A 20,857-nucleotide genomic window follows, 5' to 3' on the forward strand; every position below is an offset into this window, starting at 1 on the left:
AAATAGAATCAAGGGGATGGACATCTCATTAACAAAATAAATAGGGTAATAAAGATATATACAAATGAGCAGATGAGCACAGTGCTGAGGGGAGGGTAGAGGAGGGGGAGGAGCAGAGGGAAAGGGGGTAATGTTGGTATTTAAGCGCTTACTATGTGCCGAGCACTGTTCTAAGCGCTGGGGTAGATACAGGGTAATCAGGTTGTCCCTCGTGAGGCTCACGGTCTTCATCCCCATTTGACAGATGAGGTAACTGAGGCACAGAGAAGTGAAGTGACTTGCCCACAGTCACACAGCTGACAAGTGGCAGAGCGGGAATTTGAACCCATGACCTCTGACTCCCAAGCCCGGGCTCTTTCCACTGAGCCACGCTGCTTCCGAGCTAACACTATGAATGCCGTTAATTGACGACTTGACTGTGTGCTGAGCATTGTACTAAGCGCTTGGGAGAGTACAGTACAATAGAGTTAGTAGATGATCTCTGCCCGCTCGGAGTCTAGCGGAGAAGACCGACATTAATAAAAATTGCTCAATTATGGACGGCACGGCCTAGTGGATAGAGCATAGCACGGGCCTGGGAGTCAGAAGGACCTGCGTTCTAATCCCGGCTCTGCCACTTTTCTGCTGCACGACCTCGGGCAAGTCACTTTACTTCTCTGGGCCTCAGTTCCCTCATCTGGAAAATGGGGATTGAGACCGTGAGCCCCACGTGGGACAGGGACTGTATCCAACCTGATTTGCTTGTACCTACCCCAGCGCTTAATACAGTGCCTGGCACCTAGTAAGGGCTTAACAAATGCCATAATTATTATTAGGCAGGTCACAACTTCTCTGGGCCTCAGTTCCCTCATCTGTAAAATGGGGATGAAGACTGTGAGCCCCACGTGGCACAGGGACTGTGTCCAACCTGATTGGCTTGCATCTACTCCAGCGTTGAAAACAGAGCTTGACAGATAGTTCATTCATTCATTCAATAGTATTTGTTGAGCGCTTACTCTGTGCAGAGCACTGTACTAAGCGCTTGGAATGGTCAATTCGGCAACAGATAGAGACAATCCCCGCCCACTGACGGGCTTACAGTCTAATCGGGGGAGAGTAAGCATTTAACGAACACCATCATTATCAGCCAAGTGCTGTGGGCCTGCGAAATGGGTTATTGGCTCAGTGGAAAGAACCCGGGCTGGGAGTCACAGGTCATGGGTTCTAATCCCACCTCCGCCACTTGCCAGCTGTGTGACTTTGGGCAGGTCACTTCACTTCTCTGGGCCTCAGTTCCCTCAACTCTAAAATGGGGATGAAGACCGTGAGCCTCACGTGGGTCAACCTGATCACCTTGTATCTACCCCAGCGTTTAGAACAGTGCTTTGCACATAGTAAGCGCTTAGCAAATAACCACATTATTATTAAAAGATGCAAATCCAAGTGCATTTCCAGGGGGCTATAATTCACTCCCCGATGACATCTCAGTGACCTCATCTGTAAAATGGGGATGAAGACCGTGAGCCTCACGTGGGACAACCTGATCACCCTGTATCTGTCCCAGCGCTCAGAACAGTGCTCGGCACAGAGTAAGCGCTCATCAAATGGCAACAATATTATTATTTCAGGCCCGGACATATGGGGAGAGGGGCAACAAAAGGTCCCTGACCTGTCCAAGAGCTCTGGAATGTTTTTTAATTGGGTTTTTTTCTCGGTCTCTTTTTTCCTTTTAACCGAATTGGGCGCAGAACCAGAAACGGCCGCTAGGTGTCGGCAGAGCATAAGGTTGGGGCTTGTGGGCCTAGAAACTTTAATAATAATAATAATTATTATAGAAACTTTAATAATAATTATAGAAACTTCAATGATAATAATAATAATTAATGATTGTGGCATTCATTCGATCGTATTTACTGAGCGCTTACTCTCTGCACAGCACTGGACTAAGCGCTTGGAATGTAGAATTGGGCAACAGATAGAGACCATTCCTGCCCGACCACGGGCTCACAGTCTAAACAATCTGTTAAGCACTTACTATATGATGATGATGGCATTTGTTAAGCGCATACTATGTGTAAAGCACGGCTCTAAGCACTGGGGAGGATTCAAGGTCATCAGGTTGTCCCATGTGGGGCTCACAGTCTTCATCCCCACTTTACAGATGGGGTCACCGAGGCCCAGAGAAGTGAAGCGACTCACCCAAAGTCATAATAATAAGGGTGGTATTTGTTCAGCGCTTAACTATGTGCCAGGCACTGTACTAGAGAAGCAGCGTGGCTCAGTGGAAAGAGCATGGGCTTTGGAGTCAGGGCTCATGAGTTCGAATCCCAGCTCTGCCACTTGTCGGCTGTGTGACTGTGGGCAAGTCACTTAACTTCTCTGTGCCTCAGTTCCCTCATCTGTAAAATGGGGATTAAGACTGTGAGCCCCACGTGGGACGACCTGATTCCCCTATGTCTACCCCAGTGCTTAGAACAGTGCTCGGCACATAGTAAGCGCTTAACAAATACCAACATTATTATTATTATTATTACTAAGCACTGGGGTGGATACAAGCAGATCGGGTTGGACACAGTCCCCGTCCCCTGTCGGGCTCACAGTCTCAATCCCCATTTTCCAGATGAGGGAACTGAGACCCAGAGAAGTTAAGTGAGTTGTCCAAAGTCACACAGCTGACAAGTGGCGAGCCGGGATTAGAACCCCTGACCTCTGACTCCCAAGCCCGGGCTCTTTCCATTGAGCCAGGCTGCTTCTCATACAACAGACACGTGGCAGAGCCGGGATTAGAACCCAGATCCTTGTTTCTGCTTGTTTGTGCTGTTTGTTTTTGACTTTCTCCCTCGTTCCTCCCACTTCTTTCGCTCAGGAAAGGCGGCCTGTGAAATAACCCTGGCCGCCCTGCTCGGTTCCGTCTGGCTACCGTGGCGCTCTAGCGAATGTGGACTACAATTAGTAGGTCAGTGGTATTTATTGAGCAGAAAGCACAGAGTGGTATCTGTTGAGCAGAAACAAGCAGAACAGCTGACAAACGGCAGAGCCGGGATTCGAACCCACGACCTCCGACTCCCAAGCCCGGGCTCTTTCCACTGAGCCTCGCTGCTTCTCTAATGCCAGGGACAGGGACTGATTGTGCTTCTACCATATGCCAGGCTCTACGCGCTGGGGCAGACACAAGCTAGTCAGGTCGGACACAGTCCCTGTTCCACTTGGGGGTTAAACCCGTTTTACAGGTGAGGGAACTGAGGTACAGAGGAAGTGAAGCGACTTGTGCAACCTTGGACAAGCAGACAAGAGGCAGAGCCGGGATTAGAATCCAGGTCCTTCTGACTCCCAGCCCCATACTCTGGCCAGCTGTGTGTGACTCTGGGCAAGTCACTTAACTTCTCTGGGCCTCAGTTCCCTCATCTGTAAAATGGGGATTAAAACTGTGAGCCCCTCGTGGGGCAACCTGATCACCTTGTATCCCCCAGCGCTCAGAACAGTGCTTTTCACATAGTAAGCGCTTAACAAATACCACCATTTATTTATTTTTTATTCTTTCCTGTAGGCCATTGTTTACCCTGTATCTACCCCAGCGCTTAGAACAGTGCTCTGCACATAGTAAGCACTTAACAAATACCATAATTATCACATTTAAAAAATATTTAAGTGCTTACTATGTTGTGCCGGGCAATGTATTAAACGCTGGAGTAGACACGAGGTAGGTTGGACACGTGGGGCTCACGGTCTTAATCCCCATTTTACAGATGAGGGAACTGAGGTATAAAGTCAAGTGACTTGCCCAAGGTCACACAGCAGATAAGTAGCAGAATCAGGATTAGAACCCAGGTCCTCTGACTCCCAAGCCCGCGATCTAGCCACTAGACGACACTGCTTCCCCACTTTAGGACACCTCAAATTGCCACTGCTTTGTACATTTGTACACTCCTTTGTAGAGAAGCAGCGTGGCTCAGTGGAAAGAGCCCGGGCTGGGGAGTCGGAGGTCATGGGTTCGAATCCCGGCTCTGCCACTTGTCAGCTGTGTGAATGTGGGCAAGTCACTTCACTTCTCTGGGAGACCTCATCTGTAAAATGGGGATTAACTGTGAGCCTCACGTGGGACAACCTGATGACCCTGTATCTCCCCCGGCGCTTAGAACAGTGCTCTGCACAGAATAAGCGCTTAACAAATACCAACATTATTTATTATTATTACATCGGAAATTCCAGTCTCCCACAGTGGTGGCGTACAAGCCGGATCTGGAGAAACGGAGGACATTAAGCAGAGGAAGACGTTTATCTTTACGCGTCTTTCCACTGGCTCGGAAAAGGAGACTGGTGTCCTTGCTGTGGTGGTGGCCAGTGCGGGCTTTTAAAAATCTTGTCTAGGGTTTTGTTTTTTTAACTTTTTCTACTCTGCACCGTCACTGTCTATCTACAAATGCCACATCCGGATCGGCGCACTTGGTGAGGAGGACGGCCGGCGGCCCGGAAAGGATGGAGCGTTTCGGTCGGCCGGATTTGGACGTTAGGGTACGGGGCTCTTGGGTCTATTTAGAGAAGACTCATGGAGGAAAGGGTTGGCTGCGTTCTGTTATGGAGAGCTCTTCCCCCATCGGAATTTTTTTGCAGCCAGAATTTGGGATCGATCATTCAGTCATTGGTATTGAACCTTTACTAGAACTATTACTAATAGTAATGATGGAACTTGTTAAGTGCTTACTATGTGCCGAGCTCTGTTAGAGAAGCAGCGTGGCTCAGTGGAAAGAGCCCGGGCTTGGGAGTCAGAGGTCGTGGGTTCGAATCCCGGCTCCGCCACTTGTCAGCTGGGTGACCGTGGGCAAGTCACTTCACTTCTCTGGGCCTCAGTGACCTCATCTGTAAAATGGGGACTAACTGTGAGCCTCACGTGGGACAACCTGATGACCCTGTATCTACCCCAGCCCTTAGAACAGTGCCCTGCACAAAGCAAGCACTTAACAGATACCATCATTATTGTTATTATTATTATTCGTGGCTCAGTGGAAAGAGCCCGGGTTTGGGAGTCAGAGTTCATGGGTTCGAATTCCGACTCTGCCGCTTGCCAGATGTGTGACTGTGGGCAAGTCACTTCACTTCTCTGGGCCTCAGTTCCCTCATCTGTAAAATGGGGATTAACTGTGAGCCTCACATGGGACAACCTGATGACCCTGTATCTACCCCAGCCCTTAGAACAGTGCTCTGCACATAGTAAGCGCTTAACAAATGCCAACATTATTATTATTGTTATTATTATTATTATTATCTGACTGAATGAAGAGGATTCCTCGATTTGCAACCTGGGATCCAGCCCTCATTCCCAGGCTTGGTCTCTCCCGGCACCGGGTGGACACATCCGAAATTGCACAAGATGGTTCTGTGGGAAAAAATGTTTCCCATTTGTCTTATCACCATAAACTACTATCAACCAATCGGTGGTATTTACTGAGCACTCTATTACGCGTTCGGGAGGCTAGCATCGACTTGGTTGACACACTCCCTGCAGAGTGAGCCCTAATAATAATGATCAATAATTATTAATAATATAAATTATACTATATTATCAATTTAATATATAATGTTGGTATTTGTTAAACATTTACTATGTGCAGAGCAATGTTCTAAGGGCTGGGGGGATACAAGGTGATGAGGTTGTCCCACGTGGGGCTCACGGTTTTAATCCCCATTTTACAGATGAGGTAACTGAGGCACAGAGAAGTTAAGCGACTTGCCTAAAGTCACACAGCAGTCGAACTCATGACTTCTGACTCCCAAGCCCGGGCTCTTGCCACTGAGCCCCGCTGCTTCTCAGTATATGTAATCGTTAATAAACAAGATACCATGTATATTATATAGCGTGGCTCAGTGGAAAGAGCACGGGCTTTGGAGTCAGAGGTCATGGGTTCGAATCCCCACTCGGCCACTTGTCAGCTGTGTGACTTTGGGCAAGTCACTTAACTTCTCGGTGCCTCAGTAACCTCATCTGTAAATTGGGAATTAAGATTGTGAGCCCCAAGTGGGACAACCTGATTCCCCTGTGTCTACCCCAGTGCTTAGAACGGTGCTCGGCACATAGTAAGCGCTTAACAAATACCAACATTATTATTATTATTATTCATCACAGTATATGCTTATTAATTATATGTTGTCCGTTAACATATTTATTGATATATGTATTAACATAATTTCTTAATAATATATTAAACCAATTAAGCTGGGATTCGAACCCTTGACCTCTGACTCCCAAGCCCGGGCTCTTTCCACTGAGCCACGCAGCGCTTACTATGTGCCAAGCGCTGTTCTAAGCGCTGGGGGAGATACAAGTTTATCAGGTCGGACACAGTCCCTGTCCCACGTGGGGCTGACGGTCTTAACCCCCATTTTACCGAGGACGTAACTGAGGCCCAGAGAGGTGAAGCGGCTCGCCCAAGGTCACACAGCAGACGAGTGGCGGAGCCGGGATGATCGCTGCTGTTACCGTGTTATCTCCCAGAAGGGCACCGCACTTGGGCGACTACAATTCGGGTGGTAGATTTGATGCCTTTTCCCTCTGCTCCCTCCCCTCAGCACTCTGCTCATTCGTATAGATTTTTATTACCCTATTTATTTTATGACCCTATTTATTTTGTTAATGAGATGTCCATCCCCTTGATTCTATTTATTGCTATTGTTTTTGTCCGTCTGTCTCCCCCCGATTAGACTGTGAGCCCGGTCGATGGGCAGGGACGGTCTCTATCTGTTGCCGAATTGTCCATTCCAAGCGCTTAGTACAGTGCTCTGCACAGAGTGAGCGCTCAATAAATACTATTGAATGAACGAATGAAGCTAGAGGTTGGAAAGGCACGTTCAAATACGTGAGAGGGAAGGGGAAGTAACCAAGAGCAGAATAAGTACGTCTACGTGCTATTAGAGCAGGGTTGGGATGGGACTCTCAGGGCTCAGCGGGTGGAACTGAGGGCCCAGTAGTAATAATAATAATAATAATGTTGGTATTTGTTAAGCGCTTACTATGTGCCGAGCACCGTTCTAAGCGCTGGGGTAGATAGAGGGTAATCGGGTGGTCCCACGTGAGGCTCACGGTTAATCCCCATTTTACAGATGAGGTAACCGAGGCACAGAGAAGTGAAGTGACTTGCCCACAGTCACACAGCTGACAGGTGGCAGAGCCGGAATTCGAACTCGTGACCTCTGACTCCCAAGCCCGGGCTCTTTCCACTGAGCCACGCCGCTTCTCGGTAGAGGAGGGAGATAGGATAGGGGTACGAGAGCTCAGTCAGGGAAGGCTTCTTGGAGGAGGTGTGAGCTGGGGAGAGTGCCGGCCCAACAGATACTAGGGAGAGGAAGGCCCAGGCACGAAGGAAGGCGTGAGCTAGGGTTGGCGGTGGGTGAAGCAAGAAGAAGAACCAGTAGGGAGATCGGTGTGCGGTGAAGTGCCCCAGCTAGGTCGTAGCGGGAGAAGAATGAGGATGAGAAAGGGAAAGCTGATGGAATCAATCCAGCCATCAAAGGTACTTGTTGAGAGCTTATTGTGTGCAGAGCATTGCACTAAACGTTCGGGATCTAGTAGACGCGTTCCCCGCTCACAAGGAGCTTAAGTTCGGGAGGGCCGAGGGAGGCGGACGTTAACAGAAATAAGTAAATTGCGGGAATCCGTATGCCAGGGCTTGAGTGAATTCATTCATTCATTCATTCATTCAATAGTATTTATTGAGCGCTTACTAGGTGCAGAGCACTGTACTAAGCGCTTGGGATGAACAAGTCGGCAACAGATAGCGACGGTCCCTGCCGTTCGACGGGCTTACGGTCTAATCGGGGGAGACGGACAGACGAGAACGATGGCGATAAATAGAGTCGAGGGGAAGCACATCTCGTAAGAACAACGGCAACTAAATAGAATCGAGGCGATGTACATTTCATTAACCAAATAAATAGGGTGATGAAAATATATACAGTTGAGCGGACGAGTACAGGGCTGAGGGGATGGGAAGGGAGAGGGGGAGGAGCGGAGGGAGATGGGGGGAAAAGAGGGTTAAGCTGCGGAGAGGTGAAGGGGGGGTGGTAGAGGGAGTAGAGGGAGAAGAGGAGCTCAGTCTGGGAAGGCCTCTTGGAGGAGGTGAGTGGTGAGGAGCCTCTGCTCGGAGTGGAGGTGGTGGGTAATCAATCAATTCGTGGTATTGATTGAACCCTTACTGTGTGCGGAGTAGCGTACTAAGTGCTTGGGAGAGTACACAGGTAGACACATTCTCTGCCCATAATGTGTGAGCCCGTCACTGGGCAGGGATTGTCTCTATCCGTTGCCGAATTGTCCATTCCAAGCGCTTAGTACGGTGCTCTGCACAGAGTAAGCGCTCAATAAAGACTATTGAATGAATGAATGAATGAGTTTACAGCCTAGAAGGGGCAACCGCTGGAAGTACTTGGGTGGCGAGATGCGTGCGCAGCGATTTTTTAGAAAAACGGGTCCCGGCAGCAGAGGGGAGAATGGACTAGAGAGGTGAGAGTCTGGAGCCGGGGACGTCAGCCAAGAGGCGGTAAATTGAGGCCGGATGGTGACAAGTGCTTGAACCGGCGTGGTAGCGTTTCCGACGGAAAGGAAGGAAGGGATTCTGGAGCTATCAGGGAGATAGAATTGGACGGGATTCAGTGAATACGAGCATTTAAGGAGAATTAAGGATACTGCCGAGGTGACCTGCTTGGGAGACAGAAAGGATGGTGGTGTCACGCCCTGGAACTAGAATCACCATCAATCAATCGATGGTACGTATTGAGTGCTTATTAGGTGTAGAGCACTGTAATAATAATAATAATAATGATGGCATTTGTTAAGCGCTTACTATGTGCAAAGCACCGTTCTAAGAGCCGGGGAGGATACAAGGTGATCAGGTTGTCCCACGTGGGGCTCACAGTCTCATCCCCATTTTACAGTCGAGGGAACTGAGGCCCAGAGAAGTGAAGTGACTTGCCCAAAGTCACACAGCCGACGAGTGGCGGAGCTGGGATTTGAACCCATGACCTCTGAGACCCCAGCCCGTGATCTTTCCACTGAGCCATGCTTCTGTACTAAGCAGTTGGGCGAGTACCCTGCAGCAGAATTAGCAGACGTGTTCCCTGCCCATTATGCGCTTAGTCTAGAGGGTTCTTCTTTATTTATCACCTGATAGCCCACCTTAGATGAAATGGCTTCCATTTGCCCCCGTGATTATGCACTTATGCACCCATAGCGCTTCGGTATGTAGTGACTTACCCTATTTAATCACCTACATTTCCATTTCTCTTTTCTCCTCTTGTATCTGTAATTTTATCTACCCTCACATAGACTGGAAACATCCCTTCTAACTCTATCATACTCTTCCCAGTGCTCAGTACAAAAAACGCTCAGTAAATACTATTGATTGGTGCATAAATTACATAATAATGTTGGTATTTGTTAAGCGCTTACTCTGTGCCGAGCACTGTTCTAAGCGCTGGAGCAGATCCAGGGTCATCAGGTTGTCCCCCGTGAGGCTCACAGTAAAAATGGGGATGAAGACTGTGAGCCTCACGGGGGACAACCTGATGACCCTGGATCTCCCCTCAGCGCTTAGCACAGTGCTCTGCCCAGAGTAAGCGCTAAACAAATACCAACATTATTATTAATCCCCGTTTTACAGATGAGGTAACTGAGGCCCAGAGAAGTGAAGTGACTTGCCCACAGTCACACAGCCGGCAAGCGGCAGAGTCGGGATTCGAACCCACGACCTCTGACTCCCAAGCCCGGACTCTTTCCGCTGAGCCACCCTGCTTCTCTAAACATCTTTAACATCTTTTAAAGGTTTAGCCCGCACCTCTAACTTACTCCTTCAACTCCCCCCGTCAATCTTTTTGCTGACTGCCCCAGAACCCAGGGCATTCCTAACAAATCTTTACACTGTAATATTTATTCCCAGACCTAGAACGCCCCCCCGCCCCCACCTCTGTTAAATCACATTCCTTCCTTCCATCCTCCCGCTACTAATAATTGACACTGGCCCCAGGAAGTCTTCTTGGGTCACCTTCACACCAGAGGCCAGTCGTCGAAATCATCCATAACCCATAGTATCTTGCACAGACCGGATCAAATATTTATGTGCTTCGGTCATTTATGTTCTTAAAGCTCATTTCCAGCAGAGTTTTCGTCTTTTTGTCGTTTGCGAATTCAGTGTCGTACTTCCAGGCCCCGATTCAGAGTTCCGCACAGGGTGGCCGGTCTGTCTGTCACCGTTGGCTGCCTGGTGACCGCTCAGAGGACCTTACGTCTCCCTCTGGGCTCCTCTGAGGCCAGAATCGATCAACGGAGTGCCTACTAAGGGCGAAGCACTGGACTAAGCGCTCTGGGACAGAACGACGGAAGCAAGACGGTGGTTCCCTGCCCTCGAGGAGCTCACAATCTAATGGAACTCCCAAAGGGGTTGCCCTCTGCTACCCGGCAGGCAAGTCCACCGTCTTTTTTAATGGTATTTGTTAAGCGCTTACTCTACGCGTTAGGACTCTGCTAAGCCGCCGAGGTAAATACAGGATTAAAAAAAAAAAAATGTTGGTATTTGTTAAGCGCTTACTATGTGCCGAGCACTGTTCTAAGCGCTGGGGTAGACACAAGGGAATCAGGTCGTCCCACGTGGGGCTCCCAGTCTTCATCCCCATTTTACAGATGAGGGAACTGAGGCCCAGAGAAGTTAAGTGACTTGCCCACAGTCACACAGCTGACAAGTGGCGGAGCCGGGATTCGAACTCATGACCTCTGGCTCCAAAGCCCGTGCTCTTTCCACTGAGGATGATCAAGTTAGACACAGACCCCGCCCCACGAAGGGCTCACGGTCTTAATCCCCTTTTACGGATGAGGTAACAGGCACAGAGAAGTGAATAAACGATATAATGTTGGTATACGTTAAGCGCTTACTAGAGGTCAAGCACCGTTCTAAGCGCTGGGGAACATAGAAGGCAATCAGGTCGTCCCACGTGGGGCTCACAGTCTTCATCCCCATTTTCCAGATGAGGTAACTGAGGCCCAAGGTCACACAGCTGACGAGTGGCAGAGCTCAGATTAGAACTCACCACCTCTGACTCCCAAGCCCACGCTTGTCAGCTGGGGGACTGTGGGCAAGTCACTTAACTGCTCTGTGCCTCAGTTCCCTCATCTGTAAAATGGGAATTAAGATGGTGAGCCCCACGTGGGACAACCTGATCACCTTGTATCCCCCCAGCGCTTAGAACAGTGCTTTGCACCTAGTAAGCGCTTAACAAATATCCCAATATTATTATTTCCACTGGAGCCCCTTTGCTTCATCCAAATGTGATGTTTGTCATCCAAGTGAAATGACTTGCCCAAGACTAGAACCCAGGTCCTCTGACTCCCAGGCTCATGCTCTATCCACTAGGCCATGCTGCTCTCCCTTTCTTAGTATAGAAGTCCCTGATCCTCGGAGACTTCAACACTTCACCGCTCATCCACCCGGGCCTCCCTCAACCCATCCCTCCCTCCTCTCAGTCATTCATCCACCCACCCCTTCCTCCCTCCCTTATCCCAGGTGGGAATGTGTCTGTTTATTGCTGTACTGTATTTTAATAATAATGTTGGTATTTATTAAGCACTTACTATGTGCAGAGCAGTGTTCTAAGCGCTGGGGTAGATACAGGGTCATCAGGTCGTCCCACGTGAGGCTCACAGTTAATTGCCGTTTCACAGATGAGGGAACTGAGGCCCAGAGAAGCATAGTGACTCGCCCACAGTCACACAGCTGACAAGTGGCAGAGCCGGGAGTCGAACCCATGACCTCTGACTCCGAAGCCCGGGCTCTTTCCACTGAGCCACGCCGCTTCCCCTAATGTGATTGAATGAATCCTCCATCTCTCTCTCTCCTTGATCCAGTCCTCCATAATAGTCACTGGGCAGGGACCGTCTCTGTTACCGATCTGTCCATTCTCAGTGCTTAGTACAGTGCTCTGCACACAGTGAGCGCTCAATAAATACTACTGAATGAATGAATTATGGTATTTGTTAAGAGCGTACTATGTGATGACGATGGGGTTGCCAGGCGCTATACTGAGCCAGGAAAAAGCACGTGACGTTGAAAAAGTCCTTTATTGGTCTGGGAAACAGGGTGAAGTCTCAGCACGTGAAGTACAGAACGACTTCCACGATCCAGGTTGACGCTTCCACAGGTTAGTTTTCCGTCACCTCCTGCCCTTCCGCTTCTGGACCGGCTTTCTCGGAGGCCGAAGCGGCTTCGAGCGCCCTCGCCCTTCGTAGCCTTTCGGCATTTGTGATGGTCATGGGATGCAGTGGGAAAAATCCAGAGAGACCTAGAAGGGTTAGAATTGTCCTCCACTGTCAGGTCTGCAGTCTTGGGAAAGTGGCAGTTAGGGACGGGGGAACGAGGATGAGCTCAACAGTCAGACCTACGGCCGGAACAATTCACCGTTCGGGGGACCCCCAGCTGTACAGTTCTTTCCCTATTTACACGGATAATAATGATGTTGGTATTTGTTAAGCGCTTACTCTGTGCAGAGCCCTGTTCTAAGCGCTGGGGGAGACACGGGGTCATCAGGTCATCCCACGTGAGGCTCACCGTCTTCATCCCCGTTTTACAGATGAGGGAACTGAGGCACGGAGAAGTTGGGTGACTTGCCCACATTCTCGCAGCTGAGTGGCGGATCCGGCATTCGAACCCATGACCTCCAACTCCCCAGCCCGGGCTCTTTCCACTGAGCCGCCACCTCTTATTTCGAGCCTCGCTTAGCTGGTCGAGGAGATCTGCCTTAATTATTGCAGGAAACTCAGCTGAAGTGCGATGTCAACTGGCTCCCCCCCCCCCCCCCCCCCCCCGACCAAAACATCTCCCTCAGAAAATCCGCTCGGTCGAATAAAAGGGCAAAGCTTCCCTGAAAATTGTCGATAGTCTCATTTCTCGATCGTATCCCGAAGACAGCCCCGTGGGCCCCGGGGGAATGCTCTGCAGATTTCACTCCCAACTCCCTCGATTATTAGGTCTTTGCCAGTAATGGATCTTTTGAGCCCCTGGAGGACAGCGGCCAGTCGACCCACAAAAGAGCCTAACTTCAACGAGGCGTTCAGCACGGTGCTCCGCCCGAAGTAAGCACCCAGTAAATGCCACGGATTCACAAGATTCGGAACGGGACCCGAAACGAGCCTGACTTGGATGAGGCGCTCAGCACGGTGCTCTGCACAGAGTAAGCGCTCAGCAGATGCCGCCGATCCCCCGGAGATCGGGGCCCCCGGCCCGCGGCCACGTTACCCAGGAGCTTCTCCACGGGCTTGGTGAGGTGGGCGCCGCTGCCGATCCAGTGGCGGATCCTCTCCAGATTGAGGCCCACCAGCTTCTCGCCGTTGCCGTTGGGCAGAGGGTCGTAGGAGCCCAGCTGCTCCAGGTACTTGCCGTCGCGGGCCCGCTTGTTGTGGGCGGCCACGATGCGGTAGAAGGGCCGGTTGGTGCAGCCGCCCAGGGCCAGGCGGATGGCCACGTGGCCCCCCACGTAGGCTTTCGGGAGCAGCGGGCCTGAGGGGACGAGACGGTCGGCCGGCGGGGAGAGGTGACCCTCCCCGTGGCCCCAGGGTGGGGCGGTCCCTCTCCCGCCCCCGGCTCTCCCACCCGTCTCCCCATCCCAGCCCTCCACCCGCCCGCGCGTCCACCCCGGCCTCCCTCAACCCAGTCCTCCCCCGTCCCAGTCCTCCGGCCCACCCATCCCTCCCCCGTCCCAGTCATCCATCCCACCCATCTCTCCCCCCTCCCAGTCATCCATCCCACCCATCCCTCCCCCCTCCCAATCATCCATCCCACCCATCCCTCCCCCCTCCCAATCATCCATCCCACCCATCCCTCCCCCCTCCCAATCATCCATCCCACCCATCCCTCCCCCCTCCCAATCATCCATCCCACCCATCCTTCCCCCATCCCAGTCATCCATCCCACCCATCCCTCCCCCATCCCAGTCATCCATCCCACCCATCCCTCCCCCATCCCAATCATCCATCCCACCCATCCCTCCCCCCTCCCAGTCATCCATCCCACCCATCCCTCCCCCCTCCCAATCATCCATCCCACCCATCCCTCCCCCCTCCCAATCATCCATCCCTCCCCCCTCCCAATCATCCATCCCACCCATCCCTCCCCCATCCCAATCATCCATCCCACCCATCCTTCCCCCATCCCAGTCATCCATCCCACCCATCCCTCCCCCATCCCAGTCATCCATCCCACCCATCCCTCCCCCATCCCAATCATCCATCCCACCCATCCCTCCCCCCTCCCAGTCATCCATCCCACCCATCCCTCCCCCATCCCAATCAGCCATCCCACCCATCCCTTCTTCCCTCCCTTATCCCAGGTGGGAATGGTTCGTATCCCAGCTCTGCCACTCGTCAGCTGTGTGACTGTAGGCAAATCACTTCCCTTCTCTGTGCCTCAGTTCCCTCATCTGTAAAATGGGGATTAACTGTGAGCCTCACCTGGGACAACCTGATGACCCTGGATCTCCCCCAGCGCTTAGAACAGTGCTCTGCACATAGTAATAATAATAATAATGTTGGTATTAAGCGCTTACTCTGTGCAGAGCACTGTTCTAAGCGCTGGGGGAGATATAGGGTCATCAGGTTGTCCCAGGCGAGGCTCACAGTTAATCCCCATTTTACAGATTAGGTACATTATTATAATATGTCTGTTTACTGCCATCTTTTCCCCCCCTTTCCCTCTGCTCCTCCCCCTCTCCCTTCCCATCCCCTCAGCACTGTACTCGTCTGCTCAACTGTGTATATTTTCATCACCCTAATTATTTTGGTAATGAAATGTACAACACCTCAATTCTATTTAGTTGCCATTGTTTTCACGAGATGTTCTTCCCCTTGACTCTATTGCCACTGTTCTTGCCTGTCTCCCCCGATTAGACCGTAAGGCCGTCAAACGGCAGGGACCGTCTCTATCTATTGCCGACTTGTTCATTCCAAGCGCTTAGTACAGTGCTCTGCACATAGTAAGCGCTCAATAAATACTATTGAATGAATGAATACGGCATTGTACTTTCCCAAGCATTTAGTACAGTGCTCTGCACGCAGTAAGCACTCGATACAAGTGAGTGAATCCTCCATCTCTCTCTCCTTGATCCAGTCCTACATAATAATAATGTTGGTATTTGTTAAGCGCTTACTATGTGCACAGCGCTGTTCTAAGCGCTGGGGGAGATCCAGGGTCATCAGGGTGTCCCACTTGAGGCTCACGGTTAATCCCCATTTGACAGATGAGGTAACTGAGGCCCAGAGAAGTGAAGTGACTTGCCCACAGTCCCACAGCTGACAAGTGGCAGAGCTGGGATATGAACCCTACACGAGAATAACAGTTATGGTATCTGTTAAGCGTGTACTATATGACAACGAGGGTACTGCCGGGCGCTATACTAAACGCCGAGGCGGACCCAAGCAAATCGAGTTGGACACCATCCCTGTCCCGCTTGGGGCTCACAGTGTCCATCCCCATTCTGCAGATGAGGTCACTGTGGCCCAGAGAAGTAAAGTGACTTGGCCCTGGTCATGCAACAGACCCGGTGGCGGATCCGGAATTAGAACCCACGACCTTCTGCCTCCCAAGCCCGGGCTCTCTCCACGAGGCCACGCTGCTCCATCTTCCCTTCAGTCGTATTTACTGAGCGCTGTGTGCGGAGCACTGAACTAAGTGTTTGGGAAAGAACAGTAGGGCAAGAGAGAAGCAGCGGGGCTCAGTGGAAAAAGCACAGGCTTGGGAGTTAGAGGTCGTGGGTTCTAATCCCGGCTCCGCCCCCTGTCAGCTGTGACTTTGGGCGAGTCACTTCACTTCTCTGGGCCTCAGTGACCTTATCTGGAAATGGGGATGAAGAATGTGAGCCCCACGTGGGACAACCTGATTACCCTCTATCTACCCCAGCGCTTAGAAAAGTGCTTGATAAATACCATTATTATTACTATTATTATTAAAATGGGGATTAAGACTCTGAGCCCCACGTGGGACAACCCGATTACCCTGTATCTACCCCAGAGCTTAGAACAGTGCTCGGCACATAGTAACCAACACTATTATTATTATTAACAAATACCAACACTATTATTATTAATAGTGGCAGAGCTGGGATTTGAACTCATGACTTCTAACTCCAAAGCCCGGGCTCTTTCCACTGAGCCATGCTGTATCTCCCCCAGCGCTTAGAACAGTGCTCTGCACAGAGTAAGCACTTAAAACATACCAATATTATTATTATTATTATTATTAAAATGGGAATGAGGCCTGTGAGCCTCATGTGGGACAACCTGATGACCCTGGATCTACCCCAGCGCTTAGAGCAGTGCTCTGCACATAGTAAGCTCTTAAAACATACCAATATTATTATTATCATTATCATTAAAATGGGGATTCACTGTGAGCCTCACGTGGGACAACCTGATGCCCCTGTATCTCCCCCAGCGCTTAGAACATGCTCTGCACATAGTAAGCACTTAAAACATACCAATATTATTATCATCATTAAAATGGGAATGAGGCCTGTGAGCCTCACGTGGGACAACCTGATGACCCTGTATGTCCCCCAGCGCTTAGAACAGTGCTCTGCACAGAGTAAGCGCTTAACAAATACCGACATTATTATTATCATTAAAATGGGGATGAGGTCTGTGAGGCTCACGTGGGACAAGCTGATGCCCCTGTATCTCCCCCAGCGCTTAGAACAGTGCTCTGCACAGAGTAAGCACTTAAAACATACCAATATTATCATTATCATTAAAATGGGGATTCACTGTGAGCCTCACGTGGGACAACCTGATGCCCCTGGATCTCCCCAGCGCTTAGAACAGTGCTCTGCACAGAGTAAGCACTTAAAACATACCAACATTATTATTATCATTAAAATGGGGATGAGGCCTGTGAGCCTCACGTGGGCCAACCTGATGCCCCTGGATGTCCCCCAGCGCTTAGAACAGTGCTCTGCACAGAGTAGGCACTTAAAACATACCAATATTATTATCATCATTAAAATGGGGATGAGGTCTGTGAGCCTCACGCGGGACAACCTGATGCCCCTGGATCTCCCCAGCGCTTAGCACAGTGCTCTGCACACCGTAATTGCTTAAAATGGGGATGAGGCCTGTGAGCCCCACGTGGGCCAACCTGGATGCCCCTGGGTCTCCCCCAGCGCTTAGCACAGTGCTCTGCACACAGTAAGCGCTTACCAAATGCCATCGTGATGCGGACGATTGTGATGATTTCCCCCGAGCGTTGCTGCTCCCCCGGGCACCAACGTTATTATCGGTCTCTGCTGCCCGATGGCCCATTCCCAGCGCTTGGTCCAGTGCTCTGCACCTCAGTCGGCGCTCGCTAAATGCGATTGAACGGCTGATGATTCTGCCGATTGATAAGAAAGGCTGTGATTGGGGGGGGGAGGGAGGGAGGGAGGGAGGGGAGGGGAGGGGGCACTCACTGAGCCGGACCATGGCGCCTCGGGGAGCGGCCGGAGACGGAGCCAAAGGTCAGCGGGCAACGCCCCCCGACCCCTGCAGGGGGCGCGCCGGAGCCCGGGACAAACCACGAGGGATGGCTTCCGGGGGGGGGGCCGCCTCACCTCCCGCCGGCCTCCGCGCGCCGCAGCACCCAGCAGGCCTCCCCCCCCTCCCGCCCGCCGGAGCCTTGGTAGCGCCCTACCGTATATTCTCAGATAGGCGGCGCAGCCCCATTTTGGAGAGGCGCGACGGCGGCACCGCCCCAACCCCCTCCCCCGCCGACCAGCCCTCATTCATTCATTCACTCCTTCACTCATTCACTCGTCCAGTCACTCACTCATTCTCTCGTTGAGTCATTCGCTCGTTCATTCGTTCAGTCATTCCCTCTTTCAATCATTCACTCATTCACCCATCCTCTCGTTCAGTCATTCACTCGTTCAATCATTCCTTCTTTCAATCATTCACTCATTCAGTTATTCACTCATCCTCTCGTTCAGTCATTCCCTCTTTCAATCATTCACTCATTCGCCCATTTTCTCGTTCAGTCATTCACTCGTTCAATCATTCCTTCTTTCAATCATTCACTCATTCAGTTATTCACTCATTCTCTAGTTCAGTCATTCACTCATTCATTCGTTCAGTCATTCACTCATTCAGTCATTCTCTCGTTCAGTCATTCACTCGCTCAGTCATTCACTCATTCACTCGTCCAGTCATTCACTCATTCTCTCGTTCAGTCATTCACTCGTCCAGTCATTCACTCTTTCAATCATTCATTCAGTCATTCACTCATTCATTCATTCGTTCAGTCATTCACTCATTCAGTCGTTCAGTCATTCACTCGTTCAGTCATTCATTCGTTCAGTCATTCACTCGTTCATTCGTTCACTCAGTCATTCACCCATTCATTTGTTCAGTCACTCACTCATTCATTCGTTCACTCATTCACTCATTTATTCATTCAATAGTATTTATTGAGCCCTTACTCTATGCAGAGCATTGTACTAAGCACTTGGAATGTACAATTCAGCAACAGATAGAGACAATCCCTGCCCAATGACGGGCTCACAGTCTAATCGGGGGAGACAGACGGACAAAAACGAGACATCATCATCACGATAAATAGAATTAAGGGGATGGACACCTCATTAACAAAATAAATAGGGTAATAAGGGCTGAAGGTGGGGTGAATAAAGGGTGCAAATCCGAGGGCAAGGATGACAGGAAGCAGAGGGAGTAGGGGAAAAGAAGGATTAGCTGGGGAAGGCCTTCGCTAGGAGATGTGATTTTCATAAGGGGCTTCAGACCGTGAGCCTCACGTGGGACAACCTGATGACCCTGTATCTCCCCCAGCGCTTAGAACAGTGCTTGGCACATAGTAAGCGCTTAACAAATACCAACATTATTATTATAAGGCTTTGAGGGCGGAGAGAGTGATGGTCTGGCAGATATGAAGGGGGAGGGAAGTCCAGGCCGGAAAGGAGGCGGCGTGTGGCCCAAGGGGTCGGCAGTGAGATAGACGAGATCGAGGTAGAGTGAGTAGGTTGAGGAGTTTCCGTTGACGTGGAGGTGGACGGGCAGCTCCTGGAGACTCTTGAGGAGTGGGGAAGGAGATGAACGTTTCCGTAGAAAAACGATCTGGGCAGCAGGAAGAAGTTCGGACCGGAGTGGGGAGAGAAAGGAGGCCGGGTCAAGAAGGAGGCCGAGGCGGTCAGCAAGCCGGGACACGGTAAACGCCAGGATTAACACGGCGGCAGTTTGGATGGAGCGGAAGGGCGCGTTTTAGCGACGTTGGGAAGGTTAAACGGACGGGATCTGGTGACAGATTGAATACGTGGGTTGAACGAGAGAGATGAGTCAAGGAGAACGCCGAGGTTACCCGACTTGTGAGATAGAGAGGATGGCGATGCTGTGATGGGAGAGTCAGGGGGAGGACAGGGTTTGGGCGGGAAGATGAGTTCTATTTTGGACACGTTAAATCCGAGGTGTTGCCGGGACATCCAAGTGGAGATGTCCCGAAGGCAGAAAGAAATACGAGACTGCAGAGAGGGAGGAAGATCATGGCTGGAGATACGGATTTAGGAATCATCCGCACCGAGATAGTAGTTGAAGCCGCGGGAGCCAAAATGCGTTCTCCAGGGGAGTGGGTGTAAATGGAGAATAGAAGAGGACCCCGAACCGAGCCTTGAGAGACTCCCACAGCTCAGGGGCGGGAGGCAGAGGAGCAGCCTGCAGAGGAGGCTGAGTGAGTGGCCAGAGAAATTGGAGGTGAAGCAAAGAGAGCACAGTGTCCGTGATGCCGAGGTGGGATCACGTTTCCAGTAGAAGTCGGTGGTCCACAGTGTCAAAGGCAGCTGAGAGGGCGAGGACCATTAGGAGGGGGTAGCGGCTGTTGGATTTGGCAAGTAGGAGGTCGTTGGTGACCTTTGAGAGGGCAGTTTTGGTGGAGTGAAGGAGGCGGAAGCCACACTGGAGGGAGTAGGCTATCAGATACTTTTGATTATCCCCCTCCCCCCATCTCGGCACTCATGAAATGCCTCTGTATGGCGAACAAGATATCCTGGACATCTCGCTTGCGATAGCTATCATTCTGCCGTCCTCTTGGTCTTTCTCCTCCTGGTTTAGACCAGGGTACCCCCCCCAACCCCGCCTGACGAATCCCTCCTTAGGACCGTGGGATACTAAGGCCTCCTTTATCAGCGTTTAGCTCGGCCGCAGCTCGGCCGTAGTACCCTGGTGAGGAACCGGGCTATGGCTACAATCCGGCCGGCTCTGTGCAGACCGTGGCTGTCCAATCCACCTCGCTAATCCCAGTCTCTCTCCACTGCAATCTCCCACCTCCTGACTCCGTGACATCTTCTCCTGGCTGTCCCATCACCACCTCGACACACCTAACGGTTTAACTCATCTTCCCTCCCAAATATCCACCTAACTTTCCCATTACAGTTGACCACACCACCGTCCCCCATCCCTCGAGCCTATAACCTTGAAGTTATCCTCAAACCCTCCCTCTTTTTCCACCAAATCCCGTCAGTTCTTCCTCCTCAACCTCTCCAGCATCCATCCAGCCCTTCCTTTCTATCCGGACTGTCACCGTGCCATTCCAGCGTTCATTCGGTCATTCGATCGTATTTATTGAGCGCTTACTAGGCGCAGGGCAGCGTACTAGGCGCTTGGAACGTGCAATTCGGCAACGGATAGAGACGATCCCTGCCCAGCAACGGGCTCACGGTCTAAACGGGGGAGACCGACAACAGAACGAGTAGCCGGGCGTCGATACCATCAAGATACATAGAATCGGAGGTATATACACATCGTTAACATAATAAATAGGGTCATAAATAACTTGTATCCCTTCTTATCGTCTCAGCCTCCTTGCAGACCTCCCTGCCT

At 51.1% G+C, this 20,857-nt stretch overlaps 1 protein-coding gene across 2 annotated transcripts; it reads right to left on the minus strand.

The window, feature by feature from the left end:
- Positions 1-12,054: 12,054 nt before the first annotated feature.
- MRPS16 (mitochondrial ribosomal protein S16) lies at positions 12,055-17,550 on the minus strand. Of its 2 annotated transcripts, none has more exons than XM_029049821.1 (3): positions 17,446-17,550; positions 13,248-13,508; positions 12,055-12,294 (listed from the first exon to the last, which is right to left on the minus strand). In XM_029049821.1, exons 1-3 carry the CDS (start codon positions 17,456-17,458, stop codon positions 12,155-12,157), a joined length of 414 nt encoding a protein of 137 aa, XP_028905654.1. In that variant the 5' UTR covers positions 17,459-17,550; the 3' UTR covers positions 12,055-12,154. The 2 variants fall into 2 exon arrangements, with proteins under 2 accessions (XP_028905654.1, XP_028905655.1); XM_029049822.2 differs by lacking the exon at positions 17,446-17,550 and adding an exon at positions 17,198-17,375.
- Between the last annotated feature and the right edge of the window lie 3,307 nt (positions 17,551-20,857).

This window comes from Ornithorhynchus anatinus, chromosome X1 (assembly GCF_004115215.2).
Source record: "Ornithorhynchus anatinus isolate Pmale09 chromosome X1, mOrnAna1.pri.v4, whole genome shotgun sequence".
In the NCBI taxonomy this organism is placed as follows: domain Eukaryota; kingdom Metazoa; phylum Chordata; class Mammalia; order Monotremata; family Ornithorhynchidae; genus Ornithorhynchus; species Ornithorhynchus anatinus.